The sequence below is a fragment of the Geotrypetes seraphini genome, chromosome 3 (assembly GCF_902459505.1).
Source record: "Geotrypetes seraphini chromosome 3, aGeoSer1.1, whole genome shotgun sequence".
NCBI classification, from domain to species: Eukaryota; Metazoa; Chordata; class Amphibia; order Gymnophiona; family Dermophiidae; genus Geotrypetes; species Geotrypetes seraphini.
This window is the reverse complement of record NC_047086.1, coordinates 216,530,225-216,550,810: the sequence shown is the minus strand read 5'-3', so window position 1 is coordinate 216,550,810 and position 20,586 is coordinate 216,530,225. Positions and strand designations below refer to the sequence as shown.

The window sequence follows — 20,586 nt, the reverse complement described above, 5'->3', positions numbered from 1 at the left end:
TTACAACTCTAGAAATGACAAATGTTCTTCCATTGTAACCCCCATTCATAAATCTTTTGTAATCCGCCTTGAACCGCAAGGTAATGGCGGAATAGAAATCTCTAATGTAATGTAATGTCTGTTTTTTGGAAAACCCCGATGAGCTCCGGTTGCATCTGGAGGGCCTCTGAGCATGCGCGGATGTCGTCACACACATCCATGCATGCTTCAGGCCCTCCAGACGTGGCTGAAGCTCATCCGGAAGAAGAGAGGAGGCTTTGTGGGGGGGGGGGGGGGGGGAGGGAGGGCTGGAGGAAGAACTAGGTGTGGCCATGTGTCTGGAGAGAAATATGGTAAGGCACAAAAAAAGAATCCAACGAAATCTGCAGTAAACCGAGCAGCAAGCAGAAACCAGACAAAAACTGCAGACTATGTACAGGATGCAGGCAATGTTTATTATACCGTTAGTAAAATGCAGTAAATATACAACCTTATTACCAACCAAGCGACCCGACATGGTCCGTGTTACGGACAACACGCCTTCCTCAGGGGTCCATGGTGGATAAGGTATTAAGCAAAACCGCAGTAAAAAGGTATCAAACAAGTGCCTGTATGGGTCCGATGCTAGAAAGTAAAAATGCGTCACAATAACATTGAAAAAAATATGGTAACCCTATGTAAAGGCGGTATATCAAATCCATGACCCTTTGCCCCCTTTACCCTTACCTCTGTTTTCCACTTGTTGCTTCACCCAATTGGCTGCAGCAGTAACACTCTCACTGTTCGTGACATCCAGGATTATTGTTTGAAGTCTCTGGGATGTGGCTTCTTTCAGTTGCTCTGCCCCTTGCTGTGTCAGGCAAGCTGCCAGTACCCGCAGACCCCGTCTATCCAGCTGATGAGCCAGCAGGTTTCCAAAGCCCGAGTCACAGCCCGTGATGAACACATATTTATCTGTGAGGTTCTGGAGTGTCTGTCTGTACCAGTACCAGCGGAACAGGAAGTAGAACCCCACAAGAGCAAACAGCCAGAGCCACATTTAAATGTTCCGCTTGTCCCTGCCAGAGAAAGCACAAAACCCAGTCACTGCATTATCTAAACTCTCCCATCCTATATTCCAGTAGATTAAAAAGGAAAATCACCTAGCTCTGGGTCAGAAAAAAACAGGCAGCAAGATAGTTCCAATTTTTCAAAGCACACTTTAGGTTTTTTTTTTATTCTTTTCAATCAAATAGAGCAGTGATCTCAAACTCAAACCCTTTGCAGGGTCACATTTTGGTTTTGTAGGTACTTGGAGGGCCTTAGAAAAAAAGTTAATGTCTTATTAAAGAAATGACAATTTTGCATGAGGTAAAACTCTTTATAGTTTATAAATCTTTCCTTTTGGCTAAGTCTTAATAATAATATTGTAATTTATAGCTAAAGAGACATATAATCAAGAAACTGTTTTATTTTACTTTTGTGATTATGATAAACATACCGAGGATCTCAAAATAGTACCTGGCGGGGGCCGCATGTGGCCCCAGGGCCGTGAGTTTGAGACCACTAAAATAGAGTGTGGGGGGAAAATTATACATAAGAGGTTAAGCTTTACTGAATAGAACCATGTAAGGCCCGGAAAAAAGTCTGGTGAGAACAGATCAAGCTGAAAAAACGGGCCACATTGGACTGGAATTTCCAGAAAAATAAAGCCCCCACAAAATGGTTCAATGTATTTCTACGAGAGAAGCAGTTCCAGCAGCTGCAGCATATGGCCACTGATTTACTGTAGCAAAGCAGTTAGGGAATTACACATTTCAAACTGCCCCTCCCCTCTTCTCTCCACTCCTTGTCACTCTTACACAGAGTTTCAACAAAGATACAAACATAGCCATGCACACACACTTGTCCATCCACACAATAAAGATAGCTAATCTGTTGCCTATCCGGTAATGCTGGAACCTTTTACTTGCTCTAGTTTTTACCTTTCCTAACCTCACAGTTTCTAGAACACCAGACTGTGTCTTTCTTCCTGAATGACTTGGAGAATGCATCACTTGGAGTAAAAATCTGGACCTGTAGAAACACCCAGTCCAAGGTGGCTGGCTGGCTGGCTGTGTGTGTGTGTGTGTGTGGTGGTGGTGGTGGTGGTGATAGTGGGGGGGGGGGGGGGGAACAACTCCTGTCTTTAGTTCAGATGTTGTATGGAATCTTATATTCTTCCAAATCATCAATAATTAGAACTCTAGGCATGTTACAAGCAGCCTATTGCTACATAGAATTCTGCAAAGTAAAACATGTGACAAAGAATTATAAATGCTATAAAAAATTATACGTACTATAAAGTATAAAACCTACTATCCTACTTCGGAGCCTTAACCTACAAGATCTTAGACCCACAAACCACACACGAGAAAGGTCACCAGCTTGACATTGCAGCCTTCATGACCCAACAACCCATTCTACCAGAGATTCAAACCTCAAATGGAAAGTGGTCCAGATCCATCTATTCAGACCACTACACATACACCTTCAATATCAAGTGGGCCAAAGGCAAAACCAAACCAAAACCCCAAAGCTTAACCTACAAATCACGTACATATATCGATCCCTCCAAATTCTGGAACAAAACAGATGCTACAATCCAAGAATGTGACCCCAAAGACTTCAACTCACAATGGCGCAATATAAGTACAACTACCCTAGATGAGCTAGCCCCAATACTAACAGAAACCAGAATCAGCAGACGATCAGACAAATGGTTTGACAACGAACTACTCCTACTCAAAAGCCAATGCAGACAACTAGAAAGAAAATGAAGAAAAAGTAACCAAGAACACATGGAGAAAACTTAACCAACAATACAAACTAAAACTAAAAGAAAAAAGAAAGACATACTACACAAACCAAATAGGCATAGAAGCCCAGGAAACAAAAAAATTATTCCAACTACTAAAAGAACTCACAGACACTAAACCCTACCTAGCCAAAAATGACAACCCTCCCCCTTCAGTCACCCTTTTAGCTGAATACTTTAAAAGCAAAATTACAACTGCCAGGATAAACTTCGCAGGAACCCCAACCCACCTAGAAGAAATCACAATGCCCCCCACAGAAAAAGAATCAGCTGCAGCAGATAGAACCTGGTCTCACTTCTCCATTATACAATGATCCAACCTCAACAAACTCTATAAAAAATACTGCCACGCAGCTTGTGACCTCAACCAATGCCCTCCATACCTATTAAAAAACTCCAGCCTAAAATTCCGCACTCTCCTCATGCAATGGATACAAGCCATGCTCACAGATGGCCTTTTCCCACAAGACCTCTCCGAAATCATTGTCACCCCGACCTTAAAAGACCCAAAAGGAGCAACAGATCAACCATCCAACTACAGACCCATAGCCTCAATTCCACTATATGTCAAGCTAATGGAAGGACTCATAGCTAAACTCTTCAACAACTACCTAGAAAACCACAACTTGCTCCACCCTACACAGTCTGGTTTCAGAACCAACTTCAGCACTGAAAGACTATTAGGCTCCATTCTGGACACAGCTAGACAACACCTCAGCACAGGCAAAAAAATGCTGATTATACAACTAGATCTCACCGCAGAATTTGGCCTGGTAGACCACGACATCCTGCTACAAATACTAGATACAATAGGAATCACGGGCAAAGTACACACATGGTTTCAAGGATTCCTACAATCCAGGATCTACAGAGTAAAGACAAACAATGAAAAATCAGAACCAGGGACCAACCCTGTGGTGTACCCCCAAGGATCGCCATTATCCCCATTACTCTTCAATCTCTACATTGCATCACTCGGCACTTGCCTAGACAAAATAGGCTTGACCTCTGAAGTGGCACTCTAGGGGGCGCTATGGAATGGACAATGAACAATATGTGTTTGTGGAGTATTTTGTGGAGTTTTTCTACAAAAGCGCCTGCTTTTTGTATGATTCTGGGTAACTCTAGTTATATACAAGCATATGTGTTAGTTAAGGCCACGCCTAATAGAAGCGTACGAAAAGTTGGTGAATAAAAATCTGAATATGGATATAGCCAAGGCCAGAAAAACACACTACAGATTAATATTAAGGAAAAGCATAATAATATTCTCTTTATGTATTTTGCTATTAAGTCAGATCATAGAGGAAAATTAGGTAATGCGTAACATACATGCATAGAGTTATTAAGAACTCCATCTTGGCTCTCTCTCTCTCTCTCTGTCTCTGTCCCTGAGTCTTTGTTCAGTTTCCCCTTTAGCCTCATGGTTCTAATTGATACCAGATGTGCTTAAGGCTGGTTAGGAAGAGCATATTGGATTACGTATCCCAAAATGGAACATAACATGTATTAAGTGTGTTGGATGTGTGAAAGGGGCCCGAACGAACGAACGAACGAATGAATGAATGATTGATATATGAAAGATATGTGAAGCAATGGGGTGTACTTAATTTCCAATATTTTATATAGTTTAAACCTGAAGAAATTCTAAGAAGCAATCCTGAGGCAACATCTGGAAATAATTAGAGTCAGAAACTGCTGTACCAGTCTCCAGCATAGGAAGGTTTCTGAATCTGGGTGTCAGTGTAACTTGAAACTGTCAGTTTCTGTAAAGCTCAGAGCAGGGAGGGGGGAACATCCCCTCCTTTCTATGGTACTAACAGGGACATGAAGTTTTCAGCATTTCAAATGCAGGTTCTTTGGAAACAGTTAAGCAGTTTTAGATTTAAAGTTTCTTTGGCTATGTTATAAAATGTTAATGTATATTCAAGGATGAATGTAAACAAAAAATATGATTTCTGGAACTTTTATTCCATGTTAAAAAGAAATTCTTTGTCCAAATTTAAGGACCTTATGTCCTGCATGACAGCCAATGATGTCATGCAGGACATAAGGTATATATTGGGGAGCAATGAATTATCAAGTTGAGATCTTTATCAGAAGGCCAGCATTTGGCAACTATAAAGACCTCCCGGTGATGCAAAATTAACCCTTTTGAGGTCCATTCTGACAATTATTAAATGGACATAATTATTTTAATAAAATTTGCGTCATGTGTTATTTCTCATGTACTTTTTACACACCTAGAGCGCTAGCCGCTTACGACTGCTTAGTATGCGTGTGCAACCATGCTCACCTCCTATAGTTATGCAGACGACATCACCATTCTCCTCCCTTTTGATCAGCCAACACCCACCATGACAGACACATTACACAGAACTCTAGAAACAGTGGCAACATGGATGAAAGACCACAAACTAAAATTGAACCCAGACAAAACAAAATTTATACTTCTCGAAAAAAACAAAACCCCAACCATAACAAACTTAGTAATAAACTCAATCACATACCCCATTCAACCCACTCTAAAATTTCTGGGAATGACGATAGACAGATGCTGCACCATGCAACCACAAATCAACAAAACAATACAGAAATAATTTGCGATCATGAGAAACCTAAGGCAAGTTCGAAAATTCTTCGACAGAAAGCAATTCCAGCTCTTGGTCCAGTCCCTAGTCCTAGGACTCCTTGACTACTGCAACATCCTCTATCTTCCCTGTCCCGCAACAATGATAAAACAACTACAAACAGTACAAAACATAGCCCTGAGAAAACACGACCACATCACCGAAGCATACCTTGACTCACACTGGCTCTCAATTCAAGCAAGAATACTATTTAAATTCTACTGTCTACTATTTAAATCCATAAATGGTGACAGCCCAGCCTAATCCAAACTACCACAACCAGACACAGGAGAACCCAGACATCATTCACATACCCTTCAATCAAAGACATCAAATGGAAAAAAACTATACAATGGCCTTCTAGCCACACAGGCAGCAAAACTTAACCACCAACTCTCCAATCTACTAATCGCGACCCCAGACTACAAAACTTTCAGAAAAGAAATAAAAACCTTGCTATTCAAGAAATCAATGAAGTCTAACTAACACCAAATGAAACATTTCAATACTCTGAAGCAACCCGCTCTACTCTGTAACACCTCTGGACATATCCAGAAATCTGCTTTTGTAATCCGCCTTGAACTGCAAGGTAATGGCGGAATACAAAACACTAATGCGGAATACAAATCACTAATGTCAGGGTCTACCACTCCTCCATCCCTATTTGTGTTTGTCTTCTGCGGTCCCGCTTCCGGCACTTCAGCCATGAACACAGAACATAAGTACTTGTTAAGCAATTCAGCTTTTTCTTTATCAGCTTCTACATATTTCTCCCCTTCACCTTTGAGTCTCACAATTCCATTTTTGCATTTCTTCCTAACACTAATATATCTAAAAAATGTCTTGCCTCTCCATTTTTCCATGTCAGCTATTTTTCATCCATTTGCATCTTTGCTTTCCTGACTACATAACCAGACTCTCTTAACTTTTCCATATATTTTTGCATGTCACTTTTGATACATTCACAGAGGTATCTGGCAGTATCATTAGGGCCAACGTGGATGAGCAGCATCAGATAATAGTAATCAAGCTTGATGAGTCTCGGCAACCTCTCTGTAACCTCTTGGATTTTGGTACCAGGCAGACAGCATACTTCCTGGGACATCATGTCTGGTCTGCAGATGGACGCTTCTGTACCTCACAGAAGGGAATCACCAACCACCACTACTTTTATACCTCCAGTAATTTTGGGGATTTCAAGCTTTGGTCCTTCCTCTCCCTGGGATGCTTTCGTCTCCTCCACTTCCAGGGCAGCATACCGGTTCTTCAGTTCAAGGGCGGGTGGAGTCAGAGTACCAATCTTGCAGGGTTCCAAAATCTGAGTCTAGCTGTCTTCCCTCAGTACAGCCTCTTCTTCCCCACTACTGGAAATTTTTGACACCATTTCATCAATGTACCTCTCATTCTCACAGATGTTTGTCAATCTTGCCACCTCCTCTCTCAGTTCCTTTACTTCCTTCATGAGGGATTCAAGCTGAAGAGAGCTTGCACATGGAACCATTCACTCTGCCTGGGTAGCATTTTCTGTCTGCACACAGACAGAAGCTGTAACCTAAGCAGCAGCTTTGGTGACACAATGTTTCTCAGCCATACTGTGGTTGCAGAAGTACTTCACCTGGAAGAATAAAGAAAGGGCAGAAAATCCTACCAAAGCAATGCCATATTCCTGGTTGGCTGAAGAGCCTATAAATCAAAAAGCTCCACTTTGGAGTGGACGGGAGAGAATTAACACCAAACAGAGACTTTCCTCAACAGCTATATGTGCCCTAATCTGATCTTATGCTCTGAAATGCAACCTAAAATACTGATCTAGTCTAAACCACTGTTTTGCATGAAACCCTAACAGAGTCTCTAAAGGCTACATTATTGCCTAACTTGAAAATATAGGAATATAGAAACATAGAAACATAGAAGATGACGGCAGAAAAGGGCTACAGCCCATCAAGTCTGCCCACTCTGCTTACCCACCCCCTGTCTATGCCCTAATGACCCAATTTCCTTATCTTGACCCTCGTAGGGATCCCACATGGGTATCCCATTTATTCTTAAAGTCTGGCACGCTGTCTGCCTCGATCACCTGCACTGGAAGCTTGTTCCAATGATCAACCACTCTCTCTGTGAAGAAATACTTTCTGGTGTCGCCATGAAATTTTCCGCCCTTGAGTTTGAGCGGGTGCCCTCTTGTGGCCGAGGGTCCCTTGAGAAAGAAAATATCATCTTCCACTTCGACACGTCCCGTGAGGTACTTAAATGTTTCGATCATGTCTCCCCTCTCCCTAAGTTCCTCAAGAGTGTAGAGCTGCAATTTGTTCAGTCTCTCTTCGTACGAGAGACCCTTGAGCCCCGAGATCATCCTGGTGGCCGTCCGTTGAACCGATTCAATTCTGCGCACATCTTTACTGTAATGTGGCCTCCAGAATTGCACACAGTACTCCAGATGAGGTCTCACCATGGCCCTGTACAACGGCATTATGACTTCAGGCTTTCGGCTGACGAAACTTCTATTGATACAACCCAATATCTGCCTTGCCTTAGATGAAGCCTTCTCCACTTGATTGGCAGTTTTCATGTCTGCACTGATGATTACTCCTAAATCTCATTCTGCTGAAGTCCTAGTTAAAGTTTCTCCGTTCAAGAAGTACGTCCTGCATGGATTTCCGCTTCCAAGGTGCATGACCTTACATTTCTTAGCATTGAAGCCTAGCTGCCAGGTAGAGGACCAACTTTCCAATGTAAGCAGGTCCTGCGCCATATAATTCTGTAAACTGCATTCCGAAAAACATTCCGAAAAGAAATCAAAACCCTGCTTTTCAAAAAATTCATCCAAATATCTTAACCATTCTTCACCTACCTCAAGATATTACTTCCCCAAATAACCCACCTAAACACCTTCCAAGCAAACAGACCCCAAAAATTAGATGGTAATCTTACCTACTCTAACTATATTCTCTTTGTCCATATCACACAGTTCGGCACTGTCATTTTACTATCCAACCCCTAAATCCCCTTAGGAATCTATCCAGCTATCTCTCCTCTGTCAAAAAAAAAAAAAAAAAAATTGTATCTTCACTGGAAAATGTCCAGTCAAATCTTTTGTAATCCGCCTTGAACTGCAAGGTATAGGCGGAATAGAAATCCGTAATGTAATGTAACTTACTATATTACATAGTTTGGCGTCATCGGCGAATAGTGTCATTTTACCTTGAAGCCCTTGAGTCAGATCCCCTATGAATATGTTGAAAAGGAGTGGACCCAGGACCGAGCCCTGCGGCACTCCACTGGTCACCTCCGATGTTTTAGAGAGGGTACCATTAACCACCACCCTCTGAAGTCTGCCACTCAGCCAATCATTGACCCATGCAGTTAGTGTCTCTCCTAACCCCCATCGATTCCATCTTGCTTAGCAGCCTGCGGTGTGGGACACTGTCAAAAGCTTTACTGAAGTCCAGGTACACGACGTCCAAAGACTCTCCCAAGTCCAACTTTCTTGTTACCCAGTCAAAGAAGCTGATGAGATTGGATTGGCAGGACCTACCCTTGGTGAATCCATGCTGACTGGGATCCCGAAGATTCCCTTCATTCAAGATCGTGTCCAATTTGCTTTTAATTAGTGTTTCCATGAGTTTGCACACTATTGATGTGAGACTCACCGGTCTATAATTCGCAGCCTCTGCCCTGCAACCCTTTTTATGCAGAGGAACGACATTAGCTAATTTCCAGTCCAGGGGAACTTTCCCCTTACTTAGGGAGAGATTGAATAGCTCAGCCAACGGTTTCGCCAGGACATCGCTCAATTCTCTGAGCACTCTTGGGTGCAAATTGTCTGGTCCCATGGCTTTGGTCACCTTGAGTCTTGCCAGTTCACTGTAAACTTCACCTGGTGTGAACTCAAAATTCTGAAACGGGTCTTCTGTGCTTTGTGTTGCCTTCAACTGCGGACCGTGTCCCGGTGCCTCACAGGTGAAGACTGAGCAGAAGTTTTCATTCAGTAGTTCGGCTTTATCGGAATCTGCTTCCACGTAACTTCCGTCCAGTCTTCTAAGGTGTACTATCCCGCCTGTGTTCCTTTTTCTGTCACTAATATACCTGAAGAAGGATTTCTCCCCCTTTTCAATGTTTTTTGCCAGAATTTCTTCCACTCGAAGTTTTGCCTCCCTAACTGCCATTTTGACCGCTGTAGACCTAGTCCTATATTCTACTTTTGCCTCTCTTTTCTCCGTGCGCTTGTAGGAGAGAAACGCTTTTTTCTTCTCCTTAATGAGGTGCGAGATCTCCGCGGTGAACCATTGGGGTTTATTGTTTCTTTGTCGTTTATTTATTGTATTGTATTTATTGTATTGATTGTATTGTATTTATTGATTGTATTGTATTTAGACTCATTGTATTGTATTGTATTGTACTGTATTCAGACTCATTGTATTGTATAGTATGCAGAATTATTGTATTGCATTAAGACCTCTTGTAATTCGCTGAATGTCCAGCCTTCTTACCATGTTAACCGCCTAGAAGTCGCCTGACTATGGCGGTATAGAAAAATAAAGTTATTATTATTATTATTTACTGATTTTATGAAGCGGCTAGTTGCTTCATGTATGGTTGATTTCAGTGTTAATCACTTAGCTTCTACATCATCGGTCTCCGCTTGGTCCTGTAGCGTCTGATGGACGAAATCTCCCATGCGTGCGAAGTCTGTGCCCCGGAAATTGAGTACCTTTGTTTTCGTGTTTGATCTAGGGAAGCCTTTCCTAAGGTTGAACCATACTATGTTGTGGTCACTGGAGGCTAGCGTATCTCCTACTGAGACCTCTGAGACACTTTCCCCGTTGGTGAGTACCAGGTCGAGGATCGCCTGGGCCCTAGTGGGCTCCGTTACCATTTGTTTGAGACGTGCTCCCTTTATGGAGGTTAAGAGCCTCCTGCTACCGCTGGTTGTCGCTGAAAATGAGTTCCAGTCTGCATCAGGCATATTGAAGTCCCCTAGCAGTACAGCTTCTCCTCGTAGAGTGATATTCTCTATGTCTTCAATTAATTCTGCGTCCATGTCTTCCAGTTGTCTTGGGGGTCTGTATACCACACCTAGATACAGGCATTTTTCTCTGCCTCTTGCCAGGTTTACCCAGAGGGACTCCCCGGTGTACTTGACATCTGTGATCCTGATGGTTTTGATGTCCTCTTTAATGTATAGAGCTACTCCCCCTCCTAACCTGCCCTCTCTATCCTGACGAAGTATATTGTAGCCCGGTATAGCCATATCCCACCCATGTGAGTCCGTGAACCAAGTTTCAGATATTGCCACCACATCTAGGTCGGCATTCCTTATTTCAGCCTCCAATTCTAGAATTTTGTTACCTAAACTGTGTGCATTGACATACATGGCCCTCCATATCTTGTGTTTGCTAAGTCCCTGTGTGACTCCCAAAGAACTGTTTGCAATGTGGGTACTTACCTTAGACATGGAAGCGGAGTTTCGACTCACCTCTTCAGGATAATTCCTTTCTGCACTAATATGTGAATGGGTACCCTCCCCCGACTTACCTAGTTTAAAGCCCTGTGAAGCAGGCGGGCTAGTTGGGGTCCGAAGACGTTCTTACCCCTACTGGTCAGATGGAGTCCGTCTGGTCCCTGAAGTCCTTGTAGCGCTTCCCCATGGTTTAGGAATCCGAAGTTCATATCCCGGCACCATCCCTGTAGCCACTCATTCGTCTTCAGGATACGTTCATCTCTGGCTCTTCCCTTGCCTCTAACTGGGAGGATCGATGAGAAAACCACCTGCGCTCCTGTCCGCTTCAGCCTCTCACCCAGTGCTCCAAAGTCTCTGGTGATGGTCTCCGGTGTGTTCCTGGCAGTGTCGTTGGTTCTTATGTGGACAAGAAGCATAGGAAAGTGGTCTCGGGGCGTGAGTAGTCTATCCAGACTGGCGGTGACATCTCGTATCCTGGCTCCAGGCAGACAGCAGACCTCCCTAGATTGCATATCCGGTCTGCAAATTGGTCCCTCGGTGCCCCTCAGCATGGAATCCCCGATGACTATTACTCTGCGCTTCTTTGGGGGGAGCCGGTCAGTTGTCCCTGGAGATGGAGCTGTGTGTTGGGCCTGCTCCTGTTCCTGCTCCTGTTCCTCATCGGCAGTTCCTTCCTGAAGAATCTGGAATCTGTTCCGCAGGGCGAGTTGAGGGGTTGATGTATAGCTGCCCTGTTTGTAAGAAGAAGGAGAAGATGAAGAGATTGAAAAAGGGGGGGGGGGGCCTCCTATGTTTGCCCGTGGAGGAGGTCACCAGCTGCCAGGAGTCAGTGCCGCTAGCCATTTCCTGTATCCCAATTGTTGGTTTCAAAGCTGATGATTTGGGTGTCTCGAGGATGGACTTGTCATGGGCCTGCTCGGTGATTTGGGACAGCTCCTGGACGGCTCCGTCGATGTAGGCCTCGTCCTCTCGGATGCTTCTCAGGCGTATTACCTCCTCCCTGAGGCTTCTTAGTTCCTGCATGAGATCTCCATCCAGCTGCGCAGCCTCCTCTGTCTGTGTAGAGACTGTAGTGTAGCGCTGGGGGATGGTCTCGGTCTGCACAGAGACCTCTGTCCACCGTCCTGGGTCTTCCTCCTTCTGCACGCAGTCCGTGGTTGTTTCCTGGATCCCCATAGTGACTGGAATACTGGTCTTGATTGTAGACTTCGCGCTTCTTGTCCTCCCTGCCATTGCTGAGTTGTAATTGAGGTCTGCCTGTCAGTAAGGAAGAGAATTAGGAAAATTAGAAAAATCTGTCTGTGAGCAGGTGTGAGATTTTGAAAGTTAGGGTGTCTGAGAGTTGGAAGATTGGGGTATCTAGTGCTTGAAAGATAAGGGTGTCTGAGAGACTGAGAGTTTGAGATGTCTGAGAGGGTTGCTGTCTGTGAGTTAGTATGAGAGCCTGTACGATTAGGGTGAAGGGATAGTGTGTTTGAGAGGTCCGCTTGTTGCCCTAAGGTATCGTTGTCTTATGTAGTTTGGCTCTTCGCAAAGGCGCTCTCACTAAGGCGAACGCCTATGCCACTCGCCTTCGCCGCGCGCCAAACGGCTGCGCACCGTTGGCTCGTCCCCTTTTATGGGGGGAGTTTGGCTGGTGATGTCAGGGGTGGGCGGAGTTAGCTCTCGCCTCTTCCCCTGCTAGCACCGCCTTCTCTGCTCCTCTCTCTGCTTCTTCCTGCTAGCACACTCTCCGCTCACTGTTCTGCCATGTGCTCAGAACTCTGCTACCATGTGCTCAGGACTAGGCACAGCTCCTACAGTCTCCCTTCGGCTGGCCTTGCACTGTGAACTCTCTGCTGTTGGCTCATCCCCTTTTATGGGGGGAGTTTGGCTGGTGATGTCAGGGGTGGGCAGAGTTAGCTCTCGCCTCTTCCCCTGCTAGCACCGCCTTCTCTGCTCCTCTCTCTGCTTCTTCCTGCTAGCACACTCTCCGCTCACTGTTCTGCCATGTGCTCTGCTACCATGTGCTCAGGACTAGGCACAGCTCCTACAGTCTCCCTTCGGCTGGCCTTGCACTGTGAACTCTCTGCTGTTGGCTCGTCCCCTTTTATGGGGGGAGTTTGGCTGGTGATGTCAGGGGTGGGCGGAGTTAGCTCTCGCCTCTTCCCCTGCTAGCACCGCCTTCTCTGCTCCTCTCTCTGCTTCTTCCTGCTAGCACACTCTCCACTCACTGTTCTGCCATGTGCTCAGAACTCTGCTACCATGTGCTCAGGACTAGGCACAGCTCCTACAGTCTCCCTTCGGCTGGCCTGAGTTAGCAGATTGCTTGAGAGGGACGGAGAAAGGGGATCTGCCATGAGCAGATGAACCAGATCCATGTACCATGGGTGTTTGGGCCAATCAGGAGCCACCAGGATCACACAGCCCACAGAAAAAGAGCTCTGCCCTCTAGTGGCCATGAAGGAAAGACCTACAGCAGGCTGTTTGATGGTCAATCCTCCACTAGTGATTTACTGCACCAGAGCATCCAGCCTCTCAACCTGAAAATCCCAGCGCCAAATGAAGAACCTCTGTGCCTTGGTTTTGATCCTCGTGGCCATGAGGCCCATCATCGGCTGACCCCACAAGTGAACTATCAGATTGAAGGCTGCCATCCCAAGGGTGCCTGGACATTGTCTACTCTTGCTATGTGGGAAGCCAAGATGTCCAGAGGGTGAGCCTCCGCCCACTCCATGAGCAGTGTCGCTTCCTACACTACAAGATGACTCTTGTTTCCCTCCTGATGATTTACATAAATCACCGCCATGGCACCAGGCACAGCTTTGCCCACCAGCAATGACTGGAAATCCGCTAACACCAACCAAATGGTCCTGGTCTCCAAAACGTTGATCAACTAGGAGGCCTTGAATGGCAACCAGCTGCCCTGAGCTGAAAGACCAAAACACTGGGCTCCCCAGCCAAGAAGTACTGTCCACTAGGGCTGATCTAGACTCACTCCCTGAACCAGATTGGAGACTGAAACCACCAGCACAGACTAGAATGAATGATCCCACAAAGAAGAACTGGAGAGTCTAGCTTGTGAACCTGTGGAGACTACCACTGAAGAAGAGCATATTGAAGGGGGTGCATGTGAGCCCAAGCCCACCGGCCACCTCCAAGAATGCTGCCATCAACCTCAAGTCCTGAAGAAACTCCTGCACCTGTGAATCTACAACTGCAATTTCTGCACTTGGGCCTCAGGAAGAAACATCCTCCCCAGAGCGGTGTTGAACAGAACTCCTTGATACTCCAATCATTGAGATGGAATCAACCGATTCTTGGAAAAGTTGACCACCCACCCAATGACTACAGCAACTTGGGAGTGAAATAAATTGAGATTCAAATAAATACTTAAATAAAACTAATGAATTAAAAATAGGATTTAAAAAGGAAGGTGTAAAATTGAACAAAATTACATAACTAAATGCTGTTTCATTGGTAGTGTAATGAACTATTGAGGTAACAGCACCTAGCTGCTGCACACTAAAAACAGAATTTGTCAGAAATGTTAAATTTTCCCCCCTTTTTATTAAGCCACCATAGCCTGAAAGGAAAACCAGCAGCTGCGGGGGTGGGGGTGGGGGGGGAGGAGGGGAGAGAGAGAGAAAGAGAGGTGGCCTGATGTAGGAGCTAAGTTCCAACCCCCCGGTTCAGTTCGCTCTAACACTGCGCGTGCCGCCTTCCCTTCGCCTCTGAAACAGGACGTAACTTTATGTTTCGGAGAAGGGAAGCTGCCACATGCAGATAGAGCCCCGCGACCTGAGTTAAGTTTATTTGCGTTGTGGGAGAAAGAGCAGTGAGGGAGTAGGAGGGGGGAAGCTGACCTTCAGGCAGTCTGGGGTCCCCTGCCCTGTTTGCTTCCCCCCCTAACGCTGGCCCTGGGCCTAACAGTGCGTGTGACGGCTTCCTTTCTCCTCCGAAACAGGAAGTTACATCATTCCTTTTTCGGAGGAGAAGGAAAACCAGCGCGTGCAGTGTTAGAGCCCCATGGCCTAATTTTAGTTTCTTACCAGTGAGAGGGCAGTGAGAGAGTGGGAGGGAGGGAAGCTGACCTTACCAGACAGGTAGTCGTGGGGGGGGGGGGAGAAATGCTGATACACCAAATGGGAGGGGGGGGGGTGAAATGCGAGAGCTGGGGAGAGCGAGGGAAGGAGAGATGCCAAGACCATGGGAGGGAGGGGAAGGAAAGGAGATACCAGACCATGAAGGGGGAAGGAAGGGAAGGAAACAGATTCCAGACCAGGGGCAAGGAAGGAGGGAGGGAGAGAAAGGAAGAAGAGAAAATGCCAGGGTTGGGTGGGGCGGGAGGTGGGGTTGGGTGGGGCGGTGTAGGGCAGGGGGCGCAGTGGACTTATGTGCCTAGGGGCCCTCGACGAATTAATCCTGCCCTATTCCTACACACACACAAAATAACAAAACAAAAATGAATTTGCATATGGGCTATGTTGGTGACAATTTGCTGCAAATGACAGCCCATCCTACGGTTACCATATGGCTCCAGAAAAAGGAGGACGGATTGAGACAACCAGGTTTTACTTCCATTGGTTTCAATAAAAGTAAAGCCCAGATGTCTCTATCTGTCCTCACTTCCATTGCTTTCAGTAGAAGTAAAACTTGGATGTCTCAATCCGTTCTCCTTTTTCTGGAGCCATATGGTAACCCTAACCCATCCCTAAATCAGCCACCCAACATAGGAGAGGAAGGAATAGGTCTGTGCTGGCGCTGTTATCTTTGCTGGCTTTTCCAGCATGGACTCTGCTCTCCTTCCCTGCTTGGGAGCTCCCAGCTTAGTTGAAAGCAAGCTGCAGATTAATCTTTAATCGTGACTGATGACCTTAGTGTTACAGATCAACCATTGCAAACACTTTACCTCAGGAAAGAATTGTCAAACCAAAGCAATCTCAAGGCACAAAAATATGACACATTTGATAGCAGATACTTCATTAATGCCAACTACAATTTCCACTTTTGCACAAGCAGCTTCCTGACAGCTGGGTTTGAGGCTGGGGCAGATTTGACCCATTCTACCTCCTTCATAGCTGAGAAGGTTGGGGGAAAGGTCATTTGTTTTCCCTTTCCATTTCTAGTTAGCTCTAAGGGCCAGGCCTGTTTGTTTTAGGTTTTAGTACTTCCTGCTCTGGCTCTTTGCAGTCCCACTGATTCAGCAGTTAAGAAAAGAAATAAAAAGAAGCAGCCTCTGTTCCCAGCTCTCTTTTACTCACTTAAGTTACATTTCCCCCATCTAGCTATGTGCAGGAAGCCCTTATGGTGTTTTCTGTCTACTAGGCTAAAATTTGCCATGATATCGATAGGTCCTACCTGCAGCCAGGACTTATTTTCTGGGGAATAAATCTGGAAGCAGTTCTCTCTTCAGAGTTCCAGAGGCAGAATATAAATTGTTTTCATGCCACCATGGAAACAGTGCAGAGCTAATGGTATAAATTAGAGAATGACACAGAAACTCATTTTCCCATTCCGCGATTTCTTTTCCTGTCCCTGCCCCATTCCTGTAAGCTCACTCCTCATCTGCACAAGCCTCAAACACTTTAAAATCATAAGTGTTTGAGGCTTGTGTGATTAAGGCAGAGCTTACAGGAATGGGGGCAGAGACAAAACTCGTGGGGAGGGGATGGGATGGGGAAAAAATTGTCCCCGTGTCTTTCTCTAGCATAAATGAGCTCCAGCTTCCTTGTGGAAACAGAACGGAACTCCAAGATATGCAGGAGTCATTTCTGGTCTTATCTTATAGAGGAAACAGAGCAGAGCTGGAAGAGTGGCAGCTGCTTACCCTCAGATGGGAGCAAGTTAGTGGTGCTGTGTTCCGTTTTGCACAGATGAGTACAGACTGTCTGCTCAGAAGCAATGACTGCTCACCAGAAGTCTGTTTCTCCTCACCACTTCCTGTCAGAAGGCTGGGGAAGGCACAAATGGCTAGTCCAGGTTAGGTCAGTGGTGTGGCCCCGCCCTGCCTCCTCTCCTACTATGATTACTCTTATACCAATGATGAAATAATCTGCACATTTCAGGAGCAACAGCAGCCCCTTGTGTGTTGAAAGATAAAAGAAGTGCGGCTTTTGTAGCTTCATCTGCTTGACGAGCTTTTGCTTTCACACTTCAACACTGGCAATTTTCTTACACAATACTGTACGCTTTATGCATGATTAAGTCACGTGGCACTCGACATTTGGACTCCTGAAGAAGGCATTCAATGCCAAAACACGGGCCATGGGGAAGGGGTAAAACACGGACCTTGCGGATCTAAAACCGCACGTCCTTAAAAATCTGAGGTCCGTGCATTGACAAGTCCGCCTTCGCTTTCCCTGCAGCTCAGCTCAGGTCCCCGGCTCCCTCGCGGACCTCACGGATCTGAACTGCACGTCACATCCTTAAAAATCAGAGGTCCGCGCCACTTTTACAGGTCATTGGTGAGGCCCCACTTGGAGTATTGTGTTCAGTTTTGGAGACCGTATATGGCGAAAGACATAAGAAGACTTGAGGCGGTCCAGAGGAGGGTGACGAAAATGATAGGAGGCTTGCGCCAGAAGACGTATGAGGAGAGACTGGAAGCCCTGAATATGTATACCCTAGAGGAAAGGAGAGACAGGGGAGATATGATTCAGACGTTCAAATACTTGAAGGGTATTAACGTAGAACAAAATATTTTCCAGAGAAAGGAAAATGGTAAAACCTGAGGACATAATTTGAGGTTGAGGGGTGGTAGATTCAGGGGCAATGTTAGGAAATTCTACTTTACGGAGAGGGTAGTGGATGCCTGGAATGCGCTCCTGAGAGAGGTGGTGGAGAGTAAAACTGTGACTGAGTTCAAAGAAGCATGGGATGAACACAGAAGATTTAGAATCAGAAAATAATATTAAATATTGAACTAGGCCAGTTACTGGGCAGACTTGCACGGTCTGTGTCTGTGTATGGCTGTTTGGTGGAGGATGGGCAGGGGAGGGCTTCAATGGCTGGGAGGGTGTAGATGGGCTGGAGTAAGTCTTAACAGAAATAGCTAAGAAGAAAAAATTTAAAAAAAAAAATAAAAATTTAAATTGTATCAGATTGGGCAGACTGGATGGACCATTCGGGTCTTTATCTGCCGTCATCTACTATGTTACTTTTGAGGTCTGTGCCACTTTTAGTCTCTAGCTCTGACAGAGCTCTATGACAATTTAACTCTGACGGATCCTAATGCTTTTCCCTCCCTATGCTAGGATCCGTCAGAGTTAAATTATCATAGAGCTCTGTCAGAGCCAGAGACTAAAAGTGGCACAGACTTCAAAAGTGGTGCGGACCTCGGATTTTTAAGGACGTGCGGTTTTAGATCTGCGAGGTCCGTAAGGTCCGCGTTTTACCCCTTCCCCGGACCATGTTGGGTCCACATCACAATTCATAGATTAATATTACCTGCACCATTGGGAATACTTGTGAAGAATAATTGTAATAAATGCAGCTTTCTTTGGTCAATCACAGCACACATCAGTGGCACTGAGCGAGAATAGGAGGGCATTTTTGAAGAATTGTTTTAACAGTTCAGTTTTGTATTTTCATTAGGAAGAAGCTAACCATTTGATAATTGCGAGCGAAAGTGGGTTTTCTGAGGAAGCCGTTCTGGCAAAACGCATCAGAAACCCCTGACAACTTCGCATCAGTTATTCAAGTTATTTCAGCTAAGTACTTTTTTTGAAGAATTACAAACAGAAACACAGTTTAAATTATATAAAACATTTATTTAAATTATAAGAGACTGTGTGCTGTGATTGATCAAGAAAGCTGCATTTAGGGGCTTGTCCCCACTTGTGGTTTTTCTGCCGATTAAGATTCTGAGCAAGTTTAGTCATCATGAGAGGAGTGCAATAAGTCAAGAGGGTGTCCTATATGCTATTTTCAGTGCTGAGTCATTTGGAATTCACCCGTTTATGTTTAAGTTTTACCCAGTAGTGTGGGGGGGGGGGGATATTACAGTATGTCAGAGCTAGGACTTAACAAACGATACCACAGCGCCGGCATGGGATTGGAGAAGGCAAAGGGAGGGGTAGTGGATGGAAACACTACAAAATAAATCTACCAGGACATTTGAAAAAAATGCCCGATTGGGTGGGAAAATGGAATCGAAAATTTTTTCCCTGAATCAGGCAGCACTACTATATCCACCCACCCTTCCCAACCCCTATCAAATAACTGCAGCAAGGGCAGCATTGCAGGCTTCAGTGCCTGAAGGCTATATTGAGGTGCGGTGGGAAGGGGGCAGAGGGTTAGTACAAGAGGTTGTGCTCTCTAGCCCCTAGTGAACCATAATTCTCCAACACACACAATACAGTATTGAAGCCAAACAAATTCTGCATCCATATAACCTCTTACCTCCTGCCCAACCCTGACAAAAGGTGCAGAGTAGAGCTAAGACATTTGGACCACAATACCTTGAATGAAGGCAGATATGATCAATGAATGGTGAATAGCAGATATGATCAAGGAAACAATGGCTTTGTCTCGACAGCCCAGAACCAGCTTGATCTTTCACTAGGTAAGTTTGGGTAGTTTCAGTGTTTCATGGGACTATGATGCTATGGTGGAGGTGTGGAATACAGATCTTGCCTCCTGATTGGCCCAGGTGGCTCAAATCCTGCCCACAGGTGGGACCTGAGGCGCTTGGGCCAACCGGAATAGGCCCATTAGCCTTAGGTCCCAACTGTGGGTGGGGCCTTAGGCACATGGGCCCGCAGGAGGGGGCTAAGGCTACTGGGCCTATTCCAGTTGGCCCAGGTGCCTCAGGCCCCACCTGTGGGCAGGGTTTGAGCTGCCTGGGATAATCAGGCCCTAAGGCCAGCCATTCGAGGGGTGGCTGGCCTGCCGTATGGATGGTCTTGCCACCAGTCCATACGGCCAACGAATCTTAAAGGTATGGGGAGGGGGATTTGGGGTGGTGGGGGTCGAGGGGTCTGTGGGGGGGTTTGCGGGTCAGCGGGTGGGGGGGACCGATCGGGTTTCAGGGGGATCATGGGAGGGGGGTGCATCGAGGGCAGGAGGGCCTAGGATCCCTCCTGCCCATATCTTAGTGGGGGTAGAGGGGGGGTCGCCTGGCCATGAGGGCTTTGGCTCCCTCCTAGCCTGATCGTAATCGGCGGCGGGGTCGTGGCTCACCGGGGCAAGAGGGCTTAGACTCCCTCTTGCCCCGATCTTGTTGGGGGGGTCGTGGCTTGCCAGGGTAGGAGTGCTTGGGCTCCCTCTTGCTCCAATGTCATCGGGGGGGGGGGGGGGGGTCGTGGCTCACCGGAGCAGGAGGGCTTGGGCTCCCTCCTGTCCTGATCGTTGTTGGGGGGGGGGTCGTGGCTTGACGGGGCAGGAGGGCTTGGGCTCCCTCCAACCCAGATCGTTGTAAGGGGGGGGGTGGATTCTGTAACCGGTGTTGTTTTTGACAGACACCGGTTACAGAATCCAGCTTTTAGGTTAAGGACTGGCTCCTCCTTCGCCTAAAAGCTCTTGTATTGGGCGTTTGGGACTTAAGCTTTTTTGGGTTGATTATATGTTGTTAGTGTAGACGTAGTGGTGGTCTGGGTGCTTAAATAGCTGAACGTAGAGGCAGGCTATTATAAAAAAAAACTCCTTTTGGTTGTTTTTTTTGATAATGAACATTTTCCCTGCTTCTACTTTCAATGTTT

The 20,586-nt window shown here is 46.0% G+C and overlaps 1 protein-coding gene across 1 annotated transcript in view; it reads right to left on the bottom strand.

Annotated features, from left to right (window-relative positions):
- Nucleotides 1–16,871, bottom strand: part of LOC117357578 (retinol dehydrogenase 16-like) — a 38,437-nt gene extending 21,566 nt beyond the window's left edge. Inside the window, exons 1-2 of the mRNA XM_033938379.1 lie at nt 16,716–16,871; nt 706–1,037 (exon numbers count right to left, since the gene is read on the bottom strand). Of these exons, the coding sequence (XP_033794270.1) occupies nt 706–1,018 (313 nt within the window). The 5' untranslated portion in view covers nt 1,019–1,037; nt 16,716–16,871. The remainder of the gene's footprint in view (nt 1–705; nt 1,038–16,715) is intronic.
- Nucleotides 16,872–20,586: the final 3,715 nt, after the last annotated feature.